The sequence below is a fragment of the Galeopterus variegatus genome, unplaced genomic scaffold (assembly GCF_000696425.1).
Source record: "Galeopterus variegatus unplaced genomic scaffold, G_variegatus-3.0.2 Scaffold828, whole genome shotgun sequence".
Lineage (NCBI taxonomy): Eukaryota > Metazoa > Chordata > Mammalia > Dermoptera > Cynocephalidae > Galeopterus > Galeopterus variegatus.
In genome coordinates this window covers 400,980-426,777 of record NW_007726939.1, presented here as the reverse complement: position 1 = coordinate 426,777, position 25,798 = coordinate 400,980, and the positions used below count along the sequence as shown (strand labels likewise).

The 25,798-nt window shown below is 39.5% G+C and overlaps 1 protein-coding gene across 3 annotated transcripts in view; it reads left to right on the top strand.

Annotated features, from left to right (window-relative positions):
- The window catches only part of NUP93 (nucleoporin 93kDa), a 107,139-nt gene that overhangs the window by 42,317 nt on the left and 39,024 nt on the right, over positions 1-25,798 (top strand). Inside the window, exons 1-2 of one of the 3 annotated variants that reach the window (XM_008572738.1) lie at positions 7,416-7,840; positions 22,806-22,868. Coding sequence is in view for 1 of the 3 variants with exons in the window: in XM_008572736.1 (XP_008570958.1) it covers positions 22,806-22,868 (63 nt within the window). In the remaining 2 variants the exon portion in view is untranslated. Of the gene's footprint in view, positions 1-7,415; positions 7,841-9,064; positions 9,484-22,805; positions 22,869-25,798 lie in introns of those variants that run through there. The other 2 variants (XM_008572737.1, XM_008572736.1) reach the window with 2 other exon arrangements.

Sequence of the window (25,798 nt, the reverse complement as noted above, 5' to 3'; positions counted from 1 at the left end):
AGTTATTCTGATTCCCAACTTCAGTATGCTTTCCTCCTGATCTTAGAAAACATATGTGGGTAGCCTTATCACCAGATTAAGTTCTGATAATATATAGGCAGCTTTACAGGAACACTTCACCAGATTAAATTCTAAATGATAATTTGCCAAGAAGTACTATGGTCAGAAAAAGCTGTTGACAGTCTATAGTTGTGTAGATATTTCCAGAACATAACAACCCTCACCAACTTATATATTAATCAGTTATGTTGAGTACTTATCCTGTGCATGATGCTTTGTTAATTACCCTAAGTGGATAAAATATAGTACTCATCCTTATTATATTTTTAGTATTTGGGGTTTACCTGAGGGTATTTGGCTACTTGAAATATCCCTGTATCCACTTAAGGATGTGAGATGGCAAAGTAGTAAACTGGAAACATTTTGGTTTCCTCAATAGTTTGCTGGAAGAACTTAACTGTTAAGAAGAATGTTAATAAAACTGGACCATTATTTTAAAAATCATTTTCACCCATGTCTCTACTGGAAGACTGCTGGAGAGAAGATCAGTATGGGGAAAGCAGATTTTAAAATCAGCCTATTTAAAAAAAAAAAAAAAAGTTTTGGAATTATAGATCCTTGTGTCCCTATTTTGAGGTGAGAAGCGTGCATTACAGGGATGGAAACCTGACACAGTATTTTATAGGGCAGTGTAAGTTTCTAGGGCCTAGACAAGGCTGTACCCTCTCCTGACGTGGTTGTCTGTCCTGACCTGGAGTAGTGGTGGGTAAGGGAAAGGCAAGAGCCGCTCTCACCTCTCCCATCCCTTCATATAGAACCAAAGTCCCATGGTCACCACCGTGTTTTCTATTTCAAATTTATTTTGTTGTTATTTCTCCTATAGTTTTTACTCTGGTTATTTTCTTTTATAGTTTTTTTCCCCTAAGGTTTGCATCCTTGAATATAATTTTATTACATTTTGGTGCCAAATTTTTAGTGCTTTGAGGAATGCCGTAATAAATTTTATAATATGCATTAATGATGAAATAGAATCTTGACTACAAGTTTCCTTCATAGAAAAATTTCAGGAACCTATATTATACGTGTGTTAGTGAATGTGAAATTCTAACCCAATAATGAAATACAGTTGTTTTTCCCTTATTTAAATTACTGAGGGTTGGATAATTTTAGTAATCCTTTTCTTTCTATTGAGGAGTCTTTTATTTTTTATCAGTATCTGGCCTCATTACTGTTTTCTAGCAAATAACAGAAATAATATGTGCAGCAAAAAAAAAAAAAACCAAAAACCACCAAACACAAAAATTAAGGTTTTAGTGCCTTTAATATAATAATATGATGGACCCTGCTTTAATATGCAAATCCAAATCTGAATACTTAGATTTATAAAAGAAATCTTGGGATGATGTTTAGCTTTAGTATTCCTTCAAATAACAGCTCCGTGTTGAATTTAAAATAGAATTTGTTTAAAAGAATTCTGTTTACAATCAACCTGGCAAGGAATACATCTGTTGTATAAAGCACGTTGGTAACAAGAATTAGCAAACTAGAAGCTGTTCTTTTGCAACCATTAAAATTCCATGAAATCCGGGGCTCAAGCATGAACCTGAGTAGTTTTCTTTTTCAGTACAGTGTTCTCTAATGCTGTACAAAGAGCTCTGTAAGGAAGCAAGAAAGGCAGGTCCTGGGCCTGAAGCCAGCACCTGGGCCAGGTCACTGTGTTACCTCAGCCAGAAACTGAGTATCTCTGCACCTAATTTTCTTAATCTGTGCCACGAGGGAAATGAATTGCCCCTGAAATTTTATAGCTGTGAATCTGATGAATCTTCATATGCTTTTCATTATACTTTTTAATTATTTATTTTTTATAGTGGTAGAATTTATTTACATATTCTGTAAGTTTTTGCCAAAAGTCTCGTTTATTCCCTCTGTTTAAATACTAAGGCTTGATGGATGCTGTGTGTGCATGCATGTGTGCATTTGAGGAGCATGCTTCCTCCTCTCCTTTAGCCTACTTCCATTAACAACACCTTTACTAGGAAATTACTTCTTGAAAACATGTTTAAAGTGAAAATCTTACTTCTTCTTTTTTTTTTTTTTTTAAAGATGACCGGTAAGGGGATCTTAACCCTTGACTTGGTGTTGTCAGCACCATGCTCACCCAATGAGCCAACTGGCCATCCCTATATGGGATCCGAACCCGGGGCCTTGGTGTTATCAGCACCGCACTCTCCCGAGTGAGCCACAGGCTGGCCCGGAAATCTTACTTCTAACATTCCTTTCACCTAGGTACATTAAGTTTCCTGCCCACTATAAACCCTTCTCCCACCCGTTTTGGTTCATAGTCATATCAAAGGCAGAACCCTACTCTGGGGCAGCAGGAACTCTTCAGCTTCTAGAAGCAGGGAGAGCTTTCTTTTCTCTGTTGTTTCTTGACCCCTGGGCAGACTACTTTGTGTAAGAGCAAGAGCGAATGAAACCTTAATTTGTTTTACTGCTAAATAAAGACATGCAGAAATAATCTCTTTTTTTATTGACTGCTTATTAAGTCTAGCATTCCTCACTTAAAACAATATTCAGGATGAAATATCCATGATAAATTAGCAAATTGCTTTTCATTCTCTTCTGATTTGTGAGGACAGATGAGCTGTGAATGCCATACTACGGACTTTGGGCCAGGACCTTCTTGTTTTCCCTGAACCTTCTTGGCTCTAGACGCTTATAACAAGGAAGATATCTTTGAGAATTGAATACTGTTGGTAATGATGCTTAGTCACAAAGAAGAGTTTGGTTTCTCTGCATGTTGGCCAGGAACCACCTAAGCATCTGTCTTACTGCTTAAGGCTGGAATCATCTCAGGGCTGAAGAGATTTGAAAGAAAAACAAAAAGCAAAGGTAATATTTAGCTCCCCTTTAAGTAATTGACTCATTTACCAGGGAGACACCTAGTGAACCCTAATAAAAGCCAATGAAGTGGTTTTGTTGAGTGCCCATTAAGAACAGCACTATGGTAGGCACTGAATATAATTAGAATTAATATAAATTCTGATACTGCCCTCTGGAAGCTCCTTGTCTTCTACCTGGATAGTCAACAATAAACATTCCTACAACAGTATCGAACTATCCAAGATAATGTAAAGTTATAGGCAAAACTGAATGGGAGTGACATGAGATTCTAAATTCCATGGGAGTTCAGAGGAGAGGAAGAGGTTAATGATGAGCGAATTCTGGAGTAGTTGGGGAAGAGTCCCTGGAACAAATGGGACCTGTATGGGCCTTGAAAGATGAAATGGTTTTAGCTTGCAGGAAGTGAAAGGGGAGTAATAACCTGATGAAAGTCAGGGAGGTGAGAACAAAAGTTTTGTGCTAAGAAGTAAAATCTGTCAGGGAGCGGGGATCAAATGTGGAAGGAGTGACTGCCAAGTAGTGAAGTGTAGGCAGTAGGTGCTATTGAAAATTCTGGAGCAGGTAAATGTCCAGAAGAAAGGAGGGATTGTGTGGCAATACTTATGGAAGTTGGCTTGGCCAGTGGAAAGATACCTGCTGAGATGTTCAGAGGCAATTATAATAATTAAGCCACGAGGTGATGACAGCCAGGATCAGGGTGGTGGCTGAGAAAATAGTGACAATGTTTGTAATAAGACATCGGCCACACTTGGTGCTTGATGGGCTTAAGAAGGATGTTCAGATGCTACACTAAGTTTGGAGCAAGGAGAAGTATTGGTGCTTTTGGTTGAGGCTAGGAAATTGGGAAGATTAACTAGATCAAGTGTTGAGATTTCATTTCAGTTTTTGATGTTCTGGCAAGCCACCACTGTGGAAATGCCCCTGAAGCATTTAGAGATAGGGTAAGAAACACTGCTCAGAAAATAGTTCCAGACAGAATTTTCCAGAGCCACTGGCCTAGAGGTAAGTGGCAGTGAAAATGAATATACAGGAGAAAGGTATAGCATGAGTCAAAGGGCCCAGGTCTCAGCAGGGAGAGACAAGGCAGGAGAAGGAGGTTGGTGGTGGGTTGGGAACGGAACCAGGACCCAGCTATGTCACAGAAAGCTAGGGGGTTGGAGGTGGGGGGAGTAATCACCCTACCTCAAATGACCTCTCATTCTTTACTCTTAAAAGCACTTAGCCACTAGTAATATCACTTGATCTTCCCAGCAGCCTGGTGAACCTGGCAGAAGGCAGAACAGAGCCCACCAGGGATCTATCTGTAAAAGTTCGATTTCTGGATAAAGTCCTGCATGTGGTCAGTGTACTGTAGAGGTTTACAATTGTTCACTTGAGTATAATTTTACCTGGTGATAGTTAGAATTCTACTTGAACCACTGAATTTCAGTGGCTTCCTGTTTCTACTCTGTGATCTCTGTGTTTGTGTAAGTAAGCCTAGTTTTATCCCTTATATTAATAAATGCTGGACCCATAAGTTTTCTGCCCATTTCTCTTTGCTTTGTAGTTTTTGATACTTAGGGCTATATAAAGCCAAAACACAAAATTAAACAATGGACTACCAAATAAACATTTAGGAATGGATCACTTTATCTTCGGTTAATTACGAAACAAGTAGAGAAGCACCTCCTCTGTAAGGTGGCTTGTTTCTAGCATTTTTGTGATCTCCATGTACATATTCAGGCATCTGCCTTCATCCGAAGGTAGGTTAGTTAACACTTCTTAGTACCCTCTGCTCTGAGGTCCTTTGCAGCCAGAATATTCTGCAACTCCAAGCCAGCCTCACATCTGGTTTCCTTGGGATATTCATAGATAGGGGTAAGAGGGGGACCGAGCTAGTTTAGGATTTATTCTAGCATAAAGAAATATCCTGTTAATTTATTTCTTGGCAGCGCTAAAGAGGAAAGACTTCTTAACAGTGACTCAATGAGGGTTTTTTTAGTAAATAAAGATGCTTTCTCGCTCCCCTATGGTGAACCTCAGATGTCTCCCTCAGGAACAGGTTTTTTTTTTTTTTTTGTCTTTTTCCGTGTCCGGCAACGGATCGCAACCCTCAGTGTCGCCCCCGTACCAGACCGGGACCGGCAACGGGATTGCAACCCTCGGTGTTGCCCCCGCGCCTCGCTCAGCCAGTGAGCGGGAACTGGTCTGTATGTGGGATCCGAACCCTCGGGCAGAAGCGCCGCAGCGCTTCCCAAGCGGCGCACTATCCAGTGCGCCACCGGGCCGGCCCCAAGGAACAGGTTTTACATCAGTGAAATGGTTTGACTGTAACCACACTCGGTGTTTGGGTCCTTTTCTCTTGCCCCTTCCATCCCCAGGCAGAGAGTCCTGGATCGCAACCCTCAGTGTTGCCCCCGCACCGGGCCGGGGACCGGCAACGGGATTGCAACCCTCAGCGTCGCCCCCGCGCCTCGCTCAGCCAGTGAGCGGGAACTGGTCTGTATGTGGGATCCGAACCCTCGGGCAGAAGCGCCGCAGCGCTTCCCAAGCGGCGCACTATCCAGTGCGCCACCGGGCCGGCCCCAAGGAACAGGTTTTACATCAGTGAAATGGTTTGACTGTAACCACACTCGGTGTTTGGGTCCTTTTCTCTTGCCCCTTCCATCCCCAGGCAGAGAGTCCTATTGCTGTATATCCAGTATGCTCCAATACAGTATTTATTTGATCAGAAACAAAAGAGTTTGCTTCTTGGACTGGTTCAGAGGGAGGTCCCCCAGGATTGTCTTTTGTTCAGTAATTGGAGCATAAGCTGAGCCTGGTTAATTTCAAAGCTACCCCCAACACACGTTCCCTCCCTCCCTCCTTGAGCAGTTTCTGAGCTGTTAGTGCTACCTTATACTGGGTCTGGAACAAAAAGACCCCTTAAATTGTTGAATGTTAGCTACAACTACTGGGACATCTGCTGTGGCACTGAATAGCACTGTTGGTGCAGTTAATTTTAAGTTAGGGTAAAAAACAAAACCAGAAAGCTCTTTAGCTTTACAGTGCTTGTTAACACATGCACCTCCAAATTATGCATTTGGTGCTATCACAATGAATAAAACAAAGCAATCATGAGTGGATTTTTATGTTAGTAACATAAGTTCTTTCTTTGTTATTCACTAAGACACCAGTGTGTTCCTATTTTCATCCTTTTTTATTTAGTTGGGTTTGTTTGTTTTTGTAAGACAGAAATGTCTGAAATATATCAACTCTGGGTGTTTAATTGGCAAAAGTTCTGCTGTAAGAAATATGTTAATTATATTAGTTGTTTTTCTTTTAAAGCAATAAACTCTATAACTTGGTTTTACTTCTTAAAATACAAAAATGATAATGGTAGATGGATAAGAACCATAAGTAGTCAAATTCCACATGCTAGATAGCCAAGTTAATATTTGTATAAAAATACATTATTAAATTGGCAAATATCATGTGTCTTTTGGGTTCTGCAGGATAGGTGTTGGTTTTGCAACCAAATGGATTGCAATCTTAGGGTTTGTGGTTTTTGTTTTTAAAGATGGAATGGTCTTTTCTCTCAGTTTTTCTTTTGCAATCTGCACCATAATGATGGGCCACCACCTGACTGGATTGAGTTTAATCATCTGGTGCCTGGGTCTTAGTGCAGTTTCATCTTTGCTTTTTACAAGCTTTCCTATAATTGCACAGTGTTTGCTGCATTGAATTTCCTTTCATGACAATGAAAAACATATGTTAGTATTTTAATGTAGTCTTTAATTTTCAGGTTATACATTAAAAATAGAGAAAAAAAATCCCTTTCTGAGGAGCACTTTAAAAAAACTATGTGGTAGAATGGGAATATTCATTACTTATGCATCATATATTTTCCCATAAATGTTGTACAAAGAAGTGACAGTTGAGCTGAGCATATGTTAATAAAAGGTCTGCATTTTCTGTGCCACTGACGGTTTCATTGGCTGTATATTCCTGAAATGCAAATAACCTCTGTTCTGTTCAAAGCTATAATTAATCTGAATAGTTATTTAAATATTATCAAAATCTTTTAACTACTAAGAGGCCAAATATTTAAAGTGGTGAATTAACTGCTCTGTTTGAAGGACAGTACAGTTGACAAGGGCACAATGATCTAAGATGCTTCTGTATGTTGGATCTACACAGTCTATAGACTAAAATGGCAGAATCTTTCTGCTGCAGTATAAAATCTTCTAACTATCATTTATTTTAGCATTATGGCATGTGCAAATTCCTGCTGCTCAGTTAAGGGACCAGCTTCACAACTGGTGTTACAATCTGTGGCCACAGCACTGCATCACAATGCAGCAAATGCATTTTCCTCATTAACCAAACATGACAGCTGAAGCGGTTATTAACCATGCAAGATGTCGGAAGTCATCAAAAATTCACATCAGAGTAATTGCAATGGCTTGGGTTGGAGGGAGAAAAAAAGTATCATAGGCATTCCTTGCCTACATGTTGTCTCTCCCCCTCTTAAATCTTAACTTGGTACAGTCCGTTAACAATAAAATACCCTTCTGTAACCTATAAACTGTTACTCCCATCAGTTTGTGCTTTCAAACTGATGGTCGACTTCTCTGAATTTGTGTAGAGCTCAAGGAATGGTGATACTCTGCTCCAGGGGCTGCAGTGCACCCTTTTTAAGGGGACCCTGCAATCTCATTGTCTAATTGGACTCTAGTGCTTCAGTCATATCAGCACTTGCAGAGGGGTTGTTCTTTTCCTTTTTCTTCTTTCTCTTTCTCCTCTCTCTTCTCTCCCTCTTCCTCTTCCTCCTCCCACCCCTTAATTCAAGCATTTTGGGGTAGAAAAAACTTGAGCACTGGTTCCGACAGAGCTCATCTGCCAGAGAAGGTATGGAAGAGCTGCAGTGACCGACAGCATCGACCAGCCTGTAACTCCTTAAATTTGAGAGCTGCAGGTAGGATTGCCCGTGTTTTGTAAAGAAATTAAGATAAATGCACCCTGGTAAGTAGAGTGACAGGATATTGTTCCAGTACCTCTGAAAGACAAGATCTTGGTTTGTTTAAATCTTGAAATAAATTCAGAAGCAGTTAACTCATTTGATAGAAAATGTATTTCATTCTTCTGAGAATTGTTCAGATTTGTGCCTTGCCATTCTAATATTTTTCTTTAAAGAAAAATCTATTGGGTGGGGCACAGAGGTGTTTGCTTAAAGATTTAAATAACTGGCTATTTAGGATTTTTGTGGACTTTAAGTAGCAAGTAGTATGGACTTTAATGAAGATTTTAAAAAGAGGTACATGTGAAGTGCAGAATTCTTGTATGAGGTGAAACATGAAAATAGAATTTCTTTTCTTTACTAAAACCAGATTCTTCTTTGGGATTGTAGGTGAAGTGTATGTGAGTTGACTGTGCATGTGTGTGTGTAGGAGCCTTACCAAAGAATTCAGTCATTGTTATGTTTGGTGATTAGGCAAAAAGTACTATTAGAGATATTTGGAATTATCTCACAGGAAGTGTTTTAGCTTAAGGCTTTAAATGAAAATTAAATAGCAACACCAAGGATGTGGATTCTTAAGTATTATCAAATGTTGGCCATTTAAATTAAGGTAGTTACTTTTTATTTTCTAAATTCAGCCTCAAAAGAGTATGAAATGAGTCTTCTAAGTATATTTAAAATTTTTGGCGTAGAAAACGTGATCTGTATAAGTGAAATGAAAACTTCCTAAGTCATGTAAGCATTATCTGGAAGATAATAAAATTATAAATGTTGCCTATAACACTTTTAATACCTTGATTAATATCAGAGATAAAATGCTTTTAATTCAGCATTAAAAAGAAGTTTGTTTGCTGTCTTCCCTTAAAGACAACAATAAAAAAAATGATGATGTATATAGCTTCTTATCCCAAGGAATGTATTGTGGGACCTGTAGGGTCTAGACCTCTTTCTGAAGCATGGACTTGGAAATTGCTCACCTAGGTGTGGGATTCAGTTCCCTTTAGAGGTGTGGGACTTTCTTTACTCTTAACAATAGGAGGGATTGAGGAGCTGTCAAGTGAGGAATAGAGGAGAGCTGCTCAGGAAAGGGAGAGGAACTGTGAGAATCTGGCTCTTCTCAGCATTGGAAGTCTGGATTTACCCACAACTAAGATTCCTTTAAAACTCTGACCCAGGGTAGCGTTGCTAAGAATTGATTTCTCAGATGAGACAATGAACTGTGGTTTGAATTTTGTAAGGGTGGAGGAAACCTTTCACGCTGACCCTACATAGGAGATGACTCAATTATCCTGCCTTGGTACAGTTGCAAATTATTTTCCTTTGTCTGAAGTGGGTGGATGCCAGCGCCTTCATCAGAGCTCCTTAATTTAATGTATGGAAAATGTCTCAGCCACCATTTTTAACAATTAGCTGTATCATGGTCGAGGTGAGCTGGATTCTGAAGGCAGCTGCAGGGCCATTTCACTTACATTAGGTTCTGTGGCACAGGAGCTTTGTTACTGTACGTAAAACTAAGGAAATGAATTTGCACACTGTATAGAAGAGTTCTTTAGGAGGGTGAAGAACATTCCCAGAAAGAAAATGGAATCCTTTTGTCTACAGTAAGTATTTCTCATATTCATGTAGCAGTGAGAGACTGAAAATTTGTCTTTGGTTGAATGGGCAAAATAGACTTTTAAATGAACACTGCAAATAGGAAAAGTGTAACACAGAGGTTCTTGAATGTATTTTTTTATGTATGTGTTAAAAACCAGGTATGATATATATACTTGAAATATAGGTTTTATGAATGGTTTTAACAAACAATTTTAATTATTCAGTAGTAATTTAAGTTAATGAGAAGTATGAATTTATCACTAGTCATGGATGGAAATGACACTAGAGAGAAAAAAGAAATGTGACTATGGTAAACAGGCTTTTCCCTGTCTTTCAAAAACAATATGTTTTCCATTCCTGAAAAGAATTGCTGGATTTTAGTGGGGTTTTGTTGTTGTTGTTGTTTTTCTAAGAAAATACTCCCATGTTAATGACCTATAGCAGCTGATTAAAATACATAAGAAAAAATGTTTTGACAAATAAGATTTTATCCTCAAAGATCAATAGATTGAGGCTTTCTCACTCATGGGGATAATTTTTGATGCCTTCTGCTTATTTAATAGTTGTGACTTCAAAGCTACTTATGCAGAAGTCTTGTTTGTAATTGTAAGCTTATAAATCTTGATTCTTAAAATTAATTGGATTTGACCCAGCTTATTTCTTTGTTCCTTTGTGCTGTTACTAAGAGAACACAAGTGGATTTTAACTTTGATTTGTTTATCTTTTAAAGGCTGAAGAATTTTTATCTTTTAAGCCTTGAAGAATTTATAGTAAGTGTATTTTACAGTAAACTATACAAGAAGAATTTGCTCAGAATGCTGTAGTAGCTATTTTAGGAGTTGAGTCTTCCCAGAACTGGGTATCTAAGAATCATTTTAACTTAATATCAAATTTATAAAGCCAACTATTATCCTAGATCTTGTTGCGCTAGCTGCCATTCATCAGAATCATTGAATGCTCTTTTCTCTAATAGACATTTGAAACTAGGGAGAGAATGATTTTCTTTACATCAGCCTTTTCACTGACATAGGAAGGTTCAGTTATCGTAAGCCCTGGTTAGAATCCTGCAAAGATTCTATAAATCTGTGGTACTAAAATTAGCTTGCAGGATAAGGTCCTAGATCTCAACATAATTTTTTAATCTTGGAGTGGTGGTGTTTAATATATTAATTGTTTAGATATATGGTAGAATGCAAACGGATTTTTTTTCTTGATTTTTACAAGGCTTGCACCTTGAAATAAGAGTTTTAGGGCAGCAAATTAGAACTTCATTTTAACTGCCACTATGTGTAAAATGTTTGGTTGGATGGCATGCGGGGTGTCACAAAGCTTGCCTTTGAAATTTTTAAGTAAAACTTGGTTGAAGATTCTGGTCTTCCTTTTGCTGGCTTTATAATGAGCTGTGAATTAAGTACCTTTAGGTACTGTGGGGTGGTAGCAGAGACCCAGTTTCTTTCCATTTTCTTTGCCTCCACCATGGCCTACTCAAGCTTGGCTGCTGAGAAGAGGCTCTCCTTTCTGGTACTTGTAGAGGATTACTGAATCTCTTCAATCTGGAAGCTCTTCAGTATTCTCATGAAATTTTAGCCTGGGGGTAGTAAAGAGTCAGGGTTGGTTCTTTTAGCGACAAAAACTGTATTTGTATCAAACCTTTGATTGCTTTGACAGTACCATGATGTAGATAAGCAAAATAAGCAAGCATGTCAGCCAGTCCGCTAGGAAACGTTCCATGGCACTAAGATGGCAGTGAGGAAAGGAGTAAAATGGCGTCACCAGCACTGTGATTAGAGGTGGACCAGTGAGCTGTTTTCCTTCAGTCAAGTCCAAGACACCTTTAGTAGCACTGTCTTGCCAATTTACAGGGGTTTTTTTGTTGTTGTTGTTGTTAGAAGATAAAAAATTTGAAATTTTCCTAAAGCAATGACTTAATTAGTACTTAATTAGAATGGCTTCAAATGTTGCTTTTAAGAAATTGATGGCAAATATGGTTAAAATAAAATTTAAAATAGATATTTTATATTAACACTTCTGAATTTCCTTGCCTTATGCTTTCCTCTTCTTTTTTAGTGTAGAAATTTGCTACTTCCAACATAGGATAGATTTTTAGAAAATGAAAGACAGTATGCTCCTCCTTTATGGCAAGGTGAAACTAGCATTCCTATGAAAATATATTACTTGTTTCTGGTTTTTATTGTAGCTCATTGTGGGTTTTAGTTATTTTACATATAAAGTACAGCTGTCGGCTGCCTTCAAAAACAAAGCTTATTGTACTGCTTTTGTGGCTGAAGGCATGGATTATTTTGCAAGTGAACCATAGTCATACTGGTAATGACAATGATGATTTCTCACCTATTCCCACCTCTCATGGAGTTGGAATTTCTGGAGCTGGCTTTAGAGTTTATGTAGTACAATCAGCTCATCTTGCAGTTAAGTAAAGTAAGGTTTATTGCAGTTAAATAACTTTCTCAAGGTCATACATTTGGAAAGGAGTCGATTTTGCCCTAAGTCCAGACCACCTGACTCCTAATCTGTGCCGTGCCTCTGTCTGCATCTGACTCCATTTCTCTTTGCGGGCTTGCTGGTGACTGACAGACCTAACGGATTGAGCTTTTAGCAAAATGTCTTTGGTTTAGCAACCTAACTCACAGAAATATTCCTTTTCAGCTGTGCCAGAAATGACTTACTGAACTGTGCTTGGAGTCTTCCCGGGCCTGTATTGAAGATGATATGCACTTATAAATTTATTATTTATAAATAATCTTTGAAAGTAAGATCTGTCCCACAAGTTGACCTTTTAGGTCCATCATGTTGGCTTGGTATGAAGGGTGAAGTGTTTGTCTCCTGGGATGGGCAAGGTTGTCACATTCATCTTCTATGAACTGGGATGGAGCCTGGCATGCTGACATGTTTTTCCAGCAGGTCACTCCTTTAACTCTGGGTGTGAGGGGTCCCACAGTGCAGAGTTGCCCCTTTTCCTCCCAGTGAGAATGGGCTGGGTGAAAGGTTTTAGCTCCCTGTGGGTTTCGGGCAATTTGTATTTGAAAAATGATCCTGCCCTCTCTCCTTCCTTTGCTTGTGTTTGCCGCTTAAGCTAAGCAATGTTTCATGTTTTCTGTACCTGTGGTGACAGTGGTGAGTGGTTTATTCTGCAGTATTCCTCACCTCTGACAGGATAGTCAAAACGTTTTCAAACTTAATTAAGGTTTTAGAGAGAGTATGAAATCACGAGTACGATTAGCAAAGGAGTACCTTGACAAATTCCACTTAAGATAACATAAAGTTATAAAAGGGAAGGTCTCTTGTTTGTTTTAATTGTCTCTAAACAAATTTTTGAAAAAAGAATTTCTGAATAATAAGAAACTGCAGCAGAACTAGAGCTGTCTTTTCTGTGACAGCCGTGATGATTGGTGCTACAATCCCATCAGTAAAAGAATTGCTGCATAGCAGAAGGAGCTGTGATTTTTGACCGCAGTGTAATGACTGACACCATGTACCAGCAGGGAATTAGTATGAGAAGTCGTTCCCAAACACTGTCCTGACTAACAGCACTCCTTGTGCTTACTAAGTAGAATTCGAGTCATAATCCTGACCGGCTCGGAGACACACCCTCTGCTATCCTTTTCCTCCCACAGCCCCGGAATCTTGCTTTTGTTTCCTTTTTCCAAAAGGAAAAAGACAATAGTTCTGACAAACCTGAGGATCTGTGTGTGGCTTTGTTTTTTGGGTGTTTTTTTTGGTTTTTGTTTTTTCATTACAGGATAGCGTTAGTGGGTTCTTTTAGTGTGGATTTTGGGGGCCATGGGAAGTGATGCTGGCCATGATAAAGGCCATTATTGACACATTCCATTTTAATACTGCAGTGTGGTTTTATTTAGTACCAAAATTTCTTTCAGTGTGGGCTAATCCATCTCCAAGATGGAACTCAGTTCCCCAAAGACATATTGAAGCATTTTTTTTTATCATCTTTTGATGTGTCCTCCTTATCTTTCCTTACCTTAGAGAGACTGTGGGATTAATATTTCTTTAGATTTATTCATACCTTTGGGTAAGTAGAGGACTCTGCTGCTGCTCTTTGAAGTCAGACGTACTTTGCAGTTTTCCATTGCAAAGCTAGATTGACAACGATTTCTCTTTAGAATCCTCCCCTTTCTTGTGTCTCCAAAGTTTAGCCGTAGCAAGGGGAAAGAGATAAAATGTTCAGAGTTTGTCCTTGCTTTCTCTCCTGGACCAACAGTCTGAGAGCAGTTGGTTGGCTGCCCTCTCTGCCTCCCTTGACTTCCAGTGCTCCTGCCTCCCATTGTCCTCCCCCCCTCCTTCCCTAGGAAGTGGAGAGAGAGGATGGCCAGCAGAGGCCCTGCCACTGCAGTACGGCTCATCTTGCTGCATCACAGCCCCTCTTGCTAGGATATGGGCTCTGGCTTGTTTTCCTGGAAGTGGTGAAGCAGTAATAAGTCATATTCCTCTCCCCAGCCCTCTTGTGACCAGCTAAGGAAAGTTGTTTATACACCCAGAAAGGGTATCACAGGACTTTGCTGGATTTGGGAGGAGAGGGTTCTGCCAAAAGCATTTTCCCCCCACTAATGCCTAGATAGCCATCACTTATTATTTCTCATTTATATTATGCTCTTAATACCCTCTCTATACAGTCTCCAGAGTCTTTCAGTAACTGAGCTGAACGGACTGCTTTCCTTCCTTGGGTGGCCAGAGAGAGAAGTAGCAGGTAACAAGAACACCCTGGGGCCCCTAACTGTAACAGAACTGGCTTTGCAGTAGTACCGCAGAGAAGATTGAAATGATCCTAACATGGATCAGCCCTTAGCCTTGGCCTTCCTCTCCAAGTGCTAAGCAGCTGCAGCTTGATGCCTGGATGTAGCATAGGAAGAGGCATCTGGTTTTGTGCTTACATTGTGTTGACAAGGGAGGTATACCACACATCTATCTCCATACCCCTTGCTACCCCACCATAGGAATGGCATGTCCCCATTCTTGCAGATGACTTTCCCCACAGCTTTCCCTTGTGGGTTGTGGTGAGTCCCAGCCTTATTTTCTTAGCAAAAGCTGAAATCTTGGAAGTTGGGTTTTTATTATTATCTTATTTGGGGGTGAGGGGTTGGGAGAAATAGGGAGGGATCTGCAAAAGGCAATTAGGTGGACTTATATTAGTGCCTCTTTCTGTGGCTTTCCCAGAAGGCAAAGATGTAGACAGAATTATATCACAGCTCTATTGGCACACCCTTGAAGAGACCACGCATGCCAATACACTTAGGTCAAAATGATGCCTGGAAAACCCCTGGCTGGTCCAGGAGGAGGCATTGCCCAGTGCCGTGTATTCTTGGGTTTAGAATCTCCTTGTGCGCTTTGAGTTCTCTTCAACCTATGGGAATTTATAGACCATCCTGAAAACCAATTTGAATCATGGGGCAAGTAATTTGTTTTGCCTTAGTGGACCCAAATCCATCACATAATTGTGTGACCCTTTTTTTTAGCCCAGTAGCAGAAACCATGTATGAAATGAGACCTGCAGCCTGACAATGACAGACGGCCTGGTTCCTGTGCAGCGCCATGTCATATTGCCAAGGTCTGCCACCTGTGGCTCCAGAGCTGCCTGCAGCGCTGATGGATCTGCTGAGCTGGCGAATGCTGGAACTCCATAACCACTCTTGTGGCGTCTGCTGCCACCTGCTGAATGAGAGCGGCTAGGCTTTTGTATAAATGCACAGTGAGAAACCAGACAACAGCATTAAAAATATATTAACAATTGGCAGATGTCAGCTCTGCCCACTTTGCACTGCTTTCGTCAGGGTTATTTTTGAAGATATATATGCAATCTGTGAACAAATAAAGTATTAAAATTTTTATAGAAAACAAGCAGTAGGATTTATTCTAAATATCTGAGTTGGAGAATAAATCCTGCACTTGCTATTCAATCTATTTTCCTTACAGGAGAGTCAGTCTCCATGGTCCTCGTGAGGTGACATTTTATGTATTCTTATTTTATTGCAGTAATAAATATAACCAAATAATAAAATAACCAAACATGCTATAAAACCTTAAAACCTTATGGAAGTTCCCCAAATCTTGAAAGTGCTCAAATTTAAAAATTTCTCTGTGTATTTTCTGGGCTTTATCAGTAATGGACATCTCTTTGTGCTTGGTAAATTCCTTGAGGCGCTCTCAGTGTAGGCACCACAAAAGGGAGCTAATGAAAAGCGTGTTCACACCATCTGATAAGCCCAGCGGCTCTCCAAGTACTGGCAGGATATCTGTTGTGCTCACCTGAAAACAGTATCTTACTTCATCCTTCCTTATTTTCTCCATAAGAAAAAATTTTACCTTTGTAAAAATTTCATCCAAGAGAAGGTTTTCGAAGAAGTCATTCATTCAGAAATTGGGAAGAAGGTTTAGGAGAGGTTAGGCAGTAGATAATTTACTCAGAATGAGCTGAAGTAAAATAATGGGTATAACATTCCTGCCTTTATAGAATTTGGACTCTTCTCATTTATTGCACTAACTAAAGTTCTAATGAATACTTAACAGTGCTTATTGGAATTCTTATTTTATTTTGGAGCAGACCCTTTATTGACTTTTTTAAGTTTATTTTTTGATCTTTTTATTTTTCTGTCCTTCTTCATTACCTTTCTAGCTGTTGCTTGTGCCTTGGCAAGTGTTTTTTTTTCAGCCACAGTGACCATTCCTGTTTTTGAAAAGATGACCGGTAAGGGGATCTTAACCCTTGACTTGGTGTTGCCAGCACCACGCTCTCCCAAGTGAGCCATGGGCTGGCCCTTCACAGTGACCATTCCTGTTTTTGAAAAGATGACCGGTAAGGGGATCTTAACCCTTGACTTGGTGTTGCCAGCACCACGCTCTCCCAAGTGAGCCATGGGCTGGCCCTTCACAGTGACCATTCCTAATGCTGCTGCTCACTTTGTGTTAACATTATTTTGATTTGGTGGAATGTTGGTTGTAGATTTCCTGTCAGTTTTGTATATATTGTATGTGTTAGTTGAGAGATGATACAAGATTTTTTTTGTAGCACACACCATGTATTTTTGTGTTGTGTCAGATACCTTCTGCTAAATGTCCAACCTGCTGTAGGTGTCTCACTTTAAATTTTGACAGGGTAGATTGCTGGTTGGTCTACTGAAAGGGAATAGACATGGAATGGTCTTTTGTGTTTTGAGGGCCATGTAAAATATGGCTCTTGCTTTGTGGACCTAATTTAAACTCTAATTAATTAATTAACTTATTTATTTACTCACAGTCAAGACATTTATATGTTCTTCAATGTAAACTTATGTAACTGTGCAGCAAACACTTATTTGTTGTAGATGGGAAGGAAAGAACTGTGAAAGAGTCAACGTAAGCTCTTTTTTCTTTTTGCCATCTTACTTTGCTGGCTAAAAAGGATACTGAAATTTTTCTCACAGAGATACTTATTTCTCGCAGTTTTCACTTTTGGAAAGAAAATAAGCTAAGAGAATTTGGCCATTTGGCAAAAACAAACATTCTTTTGCCCACTCCCTTTTTCTGCCGTAGGAATTAGCTACAACTTGTATTCTGAAACCCAGAATACATGCATGGTGATTAAAAATAAGGCAGTTTCATGTCTATTTTTCCTAACCCGAGTCATTTAAGAGCCACTTCAGCCACCACTTTGGCTGCCAGGTCCTTGAGATGTGACTACAAGTTTGATAGGAGAATCAGCTTCCCTTGAGGTTGTTCTCAGCTATTTCTGGCCAGTGTAGAAAACCTATATCTCTTCTATATTAGTCCATTTCTGTTGCTTATAACAAAATACAGGTATTTTTTAAAGAAAAATGAAATTTATTGCTTACAGTTTCTGAAGCTGGGAAGTCCAAAGTCCATCTGGTGGCAGCTACAGTGACTGAAGAGTCTCACATTGCAAGATGGTAGAAGCAGAGAAAGCAGAGAGAGCAAGAAAAAGAAACTCTCCTCTTCTTTGAAAGCTCTCAGAACCATACCCCTGACCACCATTTTTAATTCATTCACTACAGCATGGTCCTACAATACAATCACCTCTTCAAGTTTCCACCTTTCAGTTACCACAATAGGATTTCCCACCCTCTTAACAGTCACAGAGGGGGCTAAGTTTCTAATACATAAAACTTGGGGGACACAATTCAAGCTTCAGTGAGTTTTGGGGGGACATAATTCAAACCACCACACCTTCTAAAAGGGTAATAAAAACGTCCAAGGTTCCCAATGCACTCAAGAAGCCTCCTTCGGCCTTTTTCTTGTTCTGAGTATCACGCAAAAATCAAAGGAGAACATCCTGGTCTATCCATTGGCGATGTTGCAAAGAAACTGGGAGAGATGTGGAACAACACTGCTGCAGGTGACTTTTATGAAAAGAAGGCTGCTCAGCTGAAGGAAAGATAGGAAGAGGATATTACTGCACACCGAGCTAAAGGAACGCCAGGTGCAGCGAAAAAGGCAGTTGTCAAGGCTGAAAAAAAGAAAAAGAAGGAGGAGGAAGATGATGATGATGAATAAGTTGGTTCTAGTGCAATTTTTTCTTGTCCTGTACACAACTCACTCCTTTTAAAGAAAAAAATTGAAATGTAAAAAAATAAAATAAAAATATAAAGGAGACTGAATGAGAAAAAGGAAAACCAGAAGAGTGTGGTTTAATGAAAGCCAAGAAAAGAGGTGCTTTGAGAAGGGAAAAGTGGGTAACTGTCTTAAATGTCACTGAGAGAGCAAAGAATATGAAGACAAAGAAGTGATCGTTGGGTTGACATCATAGGGACCAATATTGACCTTGCAGAAGGCAGGTCAATGAAGTAGAAGGGACAGATTAGAATAGTTGAACTAAGTGAACTAAGTAGAGGGTGGAAAAAAGTGGAGACAGTTATTTGAGAAATTTTATTGAGAAGAGCAGCAGAAAACTATAACTAGGAGAATATGGGGTCAGGAAAGATTACATTTGGTTTGCTATCTTTTACTTTTGTATCTTTTTTGTATTTTTAAAAGAGAGATGTAGGGACCAGCCCATGGCTCACTCGGGAGAGTGTGGTGCTGATAACACCAAGGCCAAAGGTTTGGATCCCATACAGGGATGGCCGCTTAGCTCACTGGGTGAGCGTGGTGCTGACAACACCAAGTCAAGGGTTAAGATCCCCTTACCGGTCATCTTTTAAGAAAACAAAACAAAACAAAAAAAGAGTATTCTCTGAGCCTTAACTTCATCATTTGTAAAGAGGAACTGACACCTGATGAAGAAAACAAATTTAAGGATATTTTGCTCTCCTCCTGGGTTCCATCCTTTTAGAAAAAGAAATAAGTTTTTCTTTATTTTCTTGAGTTAGAGGTTTACTGTTCCCTAGGTATCTCAGAAACAGTTGGTCTCGAAAGTCAGAACTATGTTTGAATTCTACCTCGGCTTCTCTGTCTTTCTGGTCAGGAATCCTTTGTCAAGTTCATTAAATGTTGAAATCTCAGTTTCTTACCTGTAAAATGGAGCAGGGGAGGGCTGAGGGAAAGAGTTTGATGATCATGTCTGTTCTTTCTTATCGTTAAAGCATTAGCAAAATGTCTTTGAATTGCCTAGAGCAGTGTCTGGCCCTTAATTGCTTCTTGAATGGGATCTATTATGTATTATAGAAAGCTGGAAACCAAAACACATTCAAGGAGCCAGTTAGAAGAGTGTCTGTTTCCAGGACTCTGGCTATGAGGAGCAGTATACAGATGGGGAAGTCAGGAGTAGTCATCTTACCTAGCAGGCTTGCAGATGTCTATGGAGTGTGCTTTATTGAATGGGCCAGCAGTGGAAGGGTTGGGTGGGGGACTGTGAGCAACTAAGAAAGTGCTTGTTGGCCAGATGAGGGGACAGGAGTGATGAGGAGCTCTGAGGGCCAAGGTTAGACTTTGCCATCTCCGAGCAGGAGGTGAGCTGTTGGGCTTTCTCTCTGTTTAAGGGGCTTCAAAGTGGCAGGGAGCCAGTTCACCCTTCACGCCCCATCTTACCTCTCCAGAGAACCCATTTTCCAGTAAGCTATAAAAGTACATCTCTGGAGTGAGGGCATGAGAGGTGCCTCACAGGAAATGGAGTTGGAAGGAAAAGAAAAGGGACATCAAGGAAGAGATCTATGGGAAACCTAGGCTGAGGCAAGGATGTTTCTGCCCAGCTTTTTCGTTCTTCAATTCTAGGGGACTGTTATTTTTCCTTGAGATGTGTGTTCTTTAAAAGAAACTAACTGCCACTAGATGGCACACAGATCCCAGCACTGTTCTGACTGCAAATTATTATTATTTTAAAGATTTTTTTCAAAAGATAGGCTATTAATGTGTTGTTTTTAAAAATAAAATATGATTGCGACCTTTTTTAGCATTTGATTTTATAAAGGAATAAAGGATGAAAAAATTAAAATTCAAAATCTGTATGTTTTGTGAACTCAGTTTGTGCTATAGAGAAAGCCTAATTTTTGAGGTACACAATGATTAACAGTCTTTGTTCATGTGTGGGTGATATCTAAAATTTGACTCTCATGCACATATGCTTCATTTAATTTATTGAGATTTTTAAAATGTTGCTTTGTAGTAAATATTTTAAAGATGAGAGTAGTCTGCCCCAGAGCGATAATGTCTTTCTTTTTCCTTCTTTTTTTTTAGTAAATATTTTAAAGATGAGAGTAGTCTGCCCCAGAGCGATAATGTCTTTCTTTTTCCTTTTTTCCCTTAACCATTGCTTGAAATTTCATCTGTTAAGGGCCAACCCGTGGCTCACTTGGGAGAGTGTGGTGTTGATAGCACCTAGGCCAAGGGTTCAGATCCCTATATAGGGATGGCCAGTTAGCTCACTTGGAAGAGTGTGGTGCTGACAACACCAAGGGTTAGGGTTAAGATCCCCTTACCAGTCATCTTTAAAAAAAAAAGAAATTTCATCTGTTCGAAATTTGGTGGTTGTGTTTCTTGCAGAATATTATTTTGGTTTTAAACAAATGTGTCTGACTATTGCTTTATGCACTTATAAAGAATTGGGCGGGCTGGTCATTGACTGGGTAGAGCAGAGGAAGCCCATTGAAGGGTTGGGGCAGAATATCCGACTTAACCTGGGCCTTGCTGGGCAGTGGTTACTGCCTCCTCCTCCACCACTCCACCCACCCCCCGCCCCTCCATGTAGCTTGTTTAGACAATCAGCTTCCCATGATAGCAGCCACAAAAAGGTGCAGCAGAGCACAATCTATGCTACCCTCTGTTCAGGAACATCAATCCATGATAATAGTTGCATTGTTTTGTTTATAAACTGTGACATTAATGCCTTTACCTTTAGCCGTTAAAGATTCCTCATGAAAGGGAATTCATAATAAAGGTTTGTTGACTTGACATAATCATTTGCTGTGAAGACCCATTACAAATCTTTGCCATCATTTCATGTCTGGCTCCCCTGTGATGACCAGAAGCAGGCATGTGGTGTCAAGCTGAATGGACCATGTGGTTCCTAGCTTTATGTGCTCTGGTTTAGAGGCCATTACATTATTAGGCAAATGACCAATGCCTTTCCCCACTTAAGCCCCCCACCCCAATTATCAGTATAGATATTTGGAGCAGTCTTCATGTTGTGTCCTGAGAGCTGCCTCAGAGACGGCTTTGGAGGAGTCTTTATGAGAGAACTATTTCCTGGGCTGCTGCCATTGTCCCTGTTCATCCCAGTACACTGCCCAGGTTGGGGTATGACAGCAGGTATGGGAATCATGGGCCCATACATAAGAGATCTGGGGAACCTGTGAGGATTAGCAATATTTTGTTTAAATTTATATCCCCAGTATTGTTCTGCCCCCACCCTCATATTTTTTTTAAGGAAACGGCAGCCTCATGTCTAGGGCTGTTTGAACAATATATACTAAAACATTAAAGTTGCTAAAATATAATAAATGATTAAAAACTAATTAACCATAATAGTAAGTTTTAAATACAAGAAAACTGTCAAATGTGTTTTGGCTTGCCATTTTAAAAGCTTTTTCTTAATTCTTCTTTGCATTATATTTTCCCTAAGTTCTTTTTTTTTTTTTTTAAACCCAAAAACATAATTCTGAAAAAATAGGTCATTTTAGGTGTGTATAAATGCACTAGTAGTGTGCCTGACATGTATGTAACTTTCATTATAGAGTATAAGTAGATCTGGTGTGTAGGGTAATTTGAATTCTTCCATATTACAACTAAGGCTTTGATCTCTTTATATTAGTTGATGGAACATTTTCCTTGTTCCTACACACCCTGCACAACCTAAGTTGTGGAAAAGAGACTTTACCCTTGTGTGAAGGACTAGATGTTGACATGGAAGCCACTCAGTTTGTCTGTCTGCCTGCAACTGTGGCTGTCAGACCAGTGTCCAGCCCTCTCCCCCACCACACCTCTGCTCAAACAATCAACAGCAAAAAGGTCACCCTGAGCATCTCTTTCTTTAATATCACCAACAGATCTAAATCTAATTGATTCTAGTAATAGAGCTACTACATGTATTGAGCCTTGAGCCAAGAACTTGATTATATTATCTTATTTTTACAAATGACTAAACTGAGGTTTAGAGAGTTTGGATAATTTGGCTGAAGTCCTGCCATTAGTAAATGGAGGCACCAGGATTTGAAACTATACATTCTAAAACCTGTCCTCTTGGCCATTGTGGTATTGTGTTGTTGCATTTTGCAGGCATTTAACTTTCATATTTCAAGTTTCATATTTCTAGTTTTCTATTTCAAACTAGACTTAGATTGTCTCCTCTTTACCCCATCTGTATTAAACAAGGAGTAGATATCATCAGACTTGAAATAGGGAGCGCATATGGCAAAATCACAGAAGAGATGTGTAAATAAATGATTTCTAGGGTAATCCAGCCATGAGCAAACAAGTGAAAAGCACCCAGGCAAGTGGGCAATGATGGCTTCCTCAATGTTAGCAAGAAACTGAAGAATTAATTGAAAACCACAGAGAAATAGACTAAGGAACAGTTAGAGAAACTGACCAGCTGCATAGCCAAAGCTGTGTCTACAGTATGAGCCATTTAGGAATTTTGAGGGGCAGTCTTGACTGTTCACTTTTTACATGTTTACAGGACATGGGAGTCCACACTGTTGTTTCATGGGGACTTTATCTTCTCACAATCATCACTGCTCCCAGAATGAAAGAAACTAGGAAACATCTGTTAAAAACCATGTTTTGTTGTTTTCAACTTGAAAGGGTTTTGTGAGGGTGGAGGTGGGCAGGGTGGCATATATCTTTATGGTTATTTTTTTATTTCAGTATACTTTTGGTTATTTGAAGGTAGATTTTAACCTAAGTTATGTTGTTTTTCCCTCTTTCATAGGGCTTCCTAAAGAATGAGAAGGACAATGCCCTGCTGTCTGCCATTGAAGAGTCCCGGAAAAGGGTAAGAAAATGAAACAAAATGTAGATGTATATAGTTATACGGGCAGCAGTGTATAGCGGGGAATACACGTTCTGGAAACTGGATGTAGATGTATATAGTTATACGGGCAGCAGTGTATAGCGGGGAATACACGTTCTGGAAACTAGAATCGGTGTCCCAGGCCCAGCTCTCTCCTACTTAGAGAGTTAGTTCACCACAGGGAGTTCTTCAGGAACCATTTTTGAGGAGAATATCATGCTTGTAACTCCACATGTATTTTGTGGCTGAAATGTATCTGAGACACTGGACTGGACAGTTAATTAAATTGATCTTAAAATGGAAAGGCCAGAAAGGTCTTTGGTTTCATTGTTATTGCATAAATGATATTTTGGTTTCTACTGAATTTACGATGATTGATAATTTCTTTCAACTTCTTTTCCTGTTATCAAAATATGACTGTGCCAGCTTTTATATTAATTTCTCTAAGCTCTTTAAAAAACAACAGAAAAACTAGCTCAGTGCTCAAAAGGATGATAAGCCACCCAGAGCAACTATTATTTGTGCGATAATATTTTGCAACAATTATTCCTGCAAGATGCTGAAAGATCATTCACTTTATTAACATGTGAGCTATTACCATTTGTTTCTGACAAGGATAAGATCAAAACCTTTCCAAAACATTCTATTACAGAGTAAGAGATTTTTCAGCCACTGGGGGTCTTTTGGGTCTTTTGGGGAGGGAGTTAGCTATCATGTGGATTTGGTTCTAAAAGTGCAGCTTTCCCCAGGAAGCAGGCTAGCAGGGTACATGCCAGTCTGCCAGCAGTGGTTCTCTCTGCAAAGGGAGTAGGGGTTAGGGAAGACCTCTGTTTTGCTGTTTACTTATTTAATCCTTATATCAAGTGAAATTTTTATGTATTTTGTGTGTGGTTTAAAAAGTAATAAAGTGAAAAAAATGCTGCGTCTCAGTGTGCTTTATTAAAATATTCTGTGAAGGTGAATGAATATGTGTTAATAGGACTGATGTGAGATAGGGCAGCAGGGGGAGCTTGCCAACTCTAATTTATAGGAAAATGTTCCAAAGGCATTATTTAAGTGATTGGTATGTTTAATTATCAGAATAAAATTCCCTAAAATTTTATTAATTATATTGTTGGCAATAGTACTTCACCCTAGAAATAGAGAAATATACTTGGTTCAGACTTGAAAATATTAAAAAAGGGTTTTATTGTTCACATTTTGAGTTACTTACTCACCAACATTGATTCTCCTGCTGTAAAGGACCAATAAAATTAAATTAGGATTGTTGAATGCCACCAAGCCTTATTAATCCATTTACCCTGCAGAATGTGTTTCTGAAATTGGCAGTCTCTGAACATTGTGCCATACTGAGACTATAAATGTGCAGCCAGCCAAAACATTTTGGTGACATACCACAGTGCAAAATGTGTGCATATGTGTTTGAGGGAGACATTCCAGTTTTGGGAGACAGGCTGTGGGGGGAGACCGTTGACCTGTCTGGACATTGGGAGACTGCTACTGAGTAAGAATCATTTTCAAACAAAAGGTGAACAGCTTCCTGGCATTTTGGTAGCAATTTCATGTTTGAATAACTTGCCAATGTCCTACTGAAATGCCAAGAAAACAAACTACAAAACCACAAATGTGTCCTATCGTTTCCTATTTGGTTCATCCCAGCAAAAACAGAACAACATTATCAGAACATATGCAGTACTTCTAAGAGCCAGCAACAGCTCAGTAATAAACGGGTGTGATGTCAAAGCATATTGCCCTCTTCCCTTTATGAAAATGGGGTTTGAGTGCTTCCCACCTGTTCTTAATTCAGTTGCCCAGTTTTCTCCCTGCCTTTTTTTTCTTAACTGTGTTTGAAGAAAAATATTTTCCACACATAACAATGACTTGAAAGCTTCAGGTTTAATTTATAATAGTTTCTCCACTGCTTTGTCATTTTCTGTGATTTGCCTTGCCTGCCTTAAATATTTAGGCACACTCTTCCAGTTTATCTCTTTTCTCTTCCTTTGAGTTTCTTTCCTTCATGTCCCTACTAGCCCCTACCTCCCACCTCGCCTCAGACCCTCACTGCTTTTAGTTCCTAGTTGAGTAGCTGTTGATTCTCTCATTAGCTCCTCTAGTTAGCATTCTTCTTTGCACCTAATCTTGTGGTTCAGCCGTGGGTATAAATAGGCTGGAATGGGGCAGATGGGTGGCTTATCATCCCTGATTAGCCCACAAATTGGATGCTCCATTATCTCTTATGTAATTAATATAAGCTGGGGGGTGGTGTGGTCAAGGGGGAGAATTCTAATGTTGGGCCATTTATTTTTATTTGAAACTTATCACACTAATGATGAATGGAACCACAGCACTGTTCATTCAGGTTGTGGGGCTCTTTCTAAATGAGTAGCCTGGCATACTTCTCTGATATATCTGCAGATTTGAGCCCAGAAAGCTGCCAGTTTTCAAAGTACTTCCAAAGTACTAAGCGGGAGTTCTTGGCACACAAGTGGGCAGCCTAATTAACAGGGGATGGTTAATTCCCGCTATTATCATTCTGACCCTTACCTGATGCTGGAAGTCTGTCTCCACTGTCCTCATCAACAGTTTCTGTGGGTGGTGTATTGTCTGTTTTCTTCAATTGATTGCCTTTAGTATTCTGCATTCTGTATTAGCCAGAGGTCTTGTCCTTAAGAAAAACTCTTGTGACACTTTGAGGTGTCCTGGATTGGTGCTACAGTTTAGTTAATGCCTCTCTTCCTGTTGCAAGCCCAGAAAGCTGCCAGTTTTCAAAGTACTTCCAAAGTACTAAGCGGGAGTTCTTGGCACACAAGTGGGCAGCCTAATTAACAGGGGATGGTTAATTCCCGCTATTATCATTCTGACCCTTACCTGATGCTGGAAGTCTGTCTCCACTGTCCTCATCAACAGTTTCT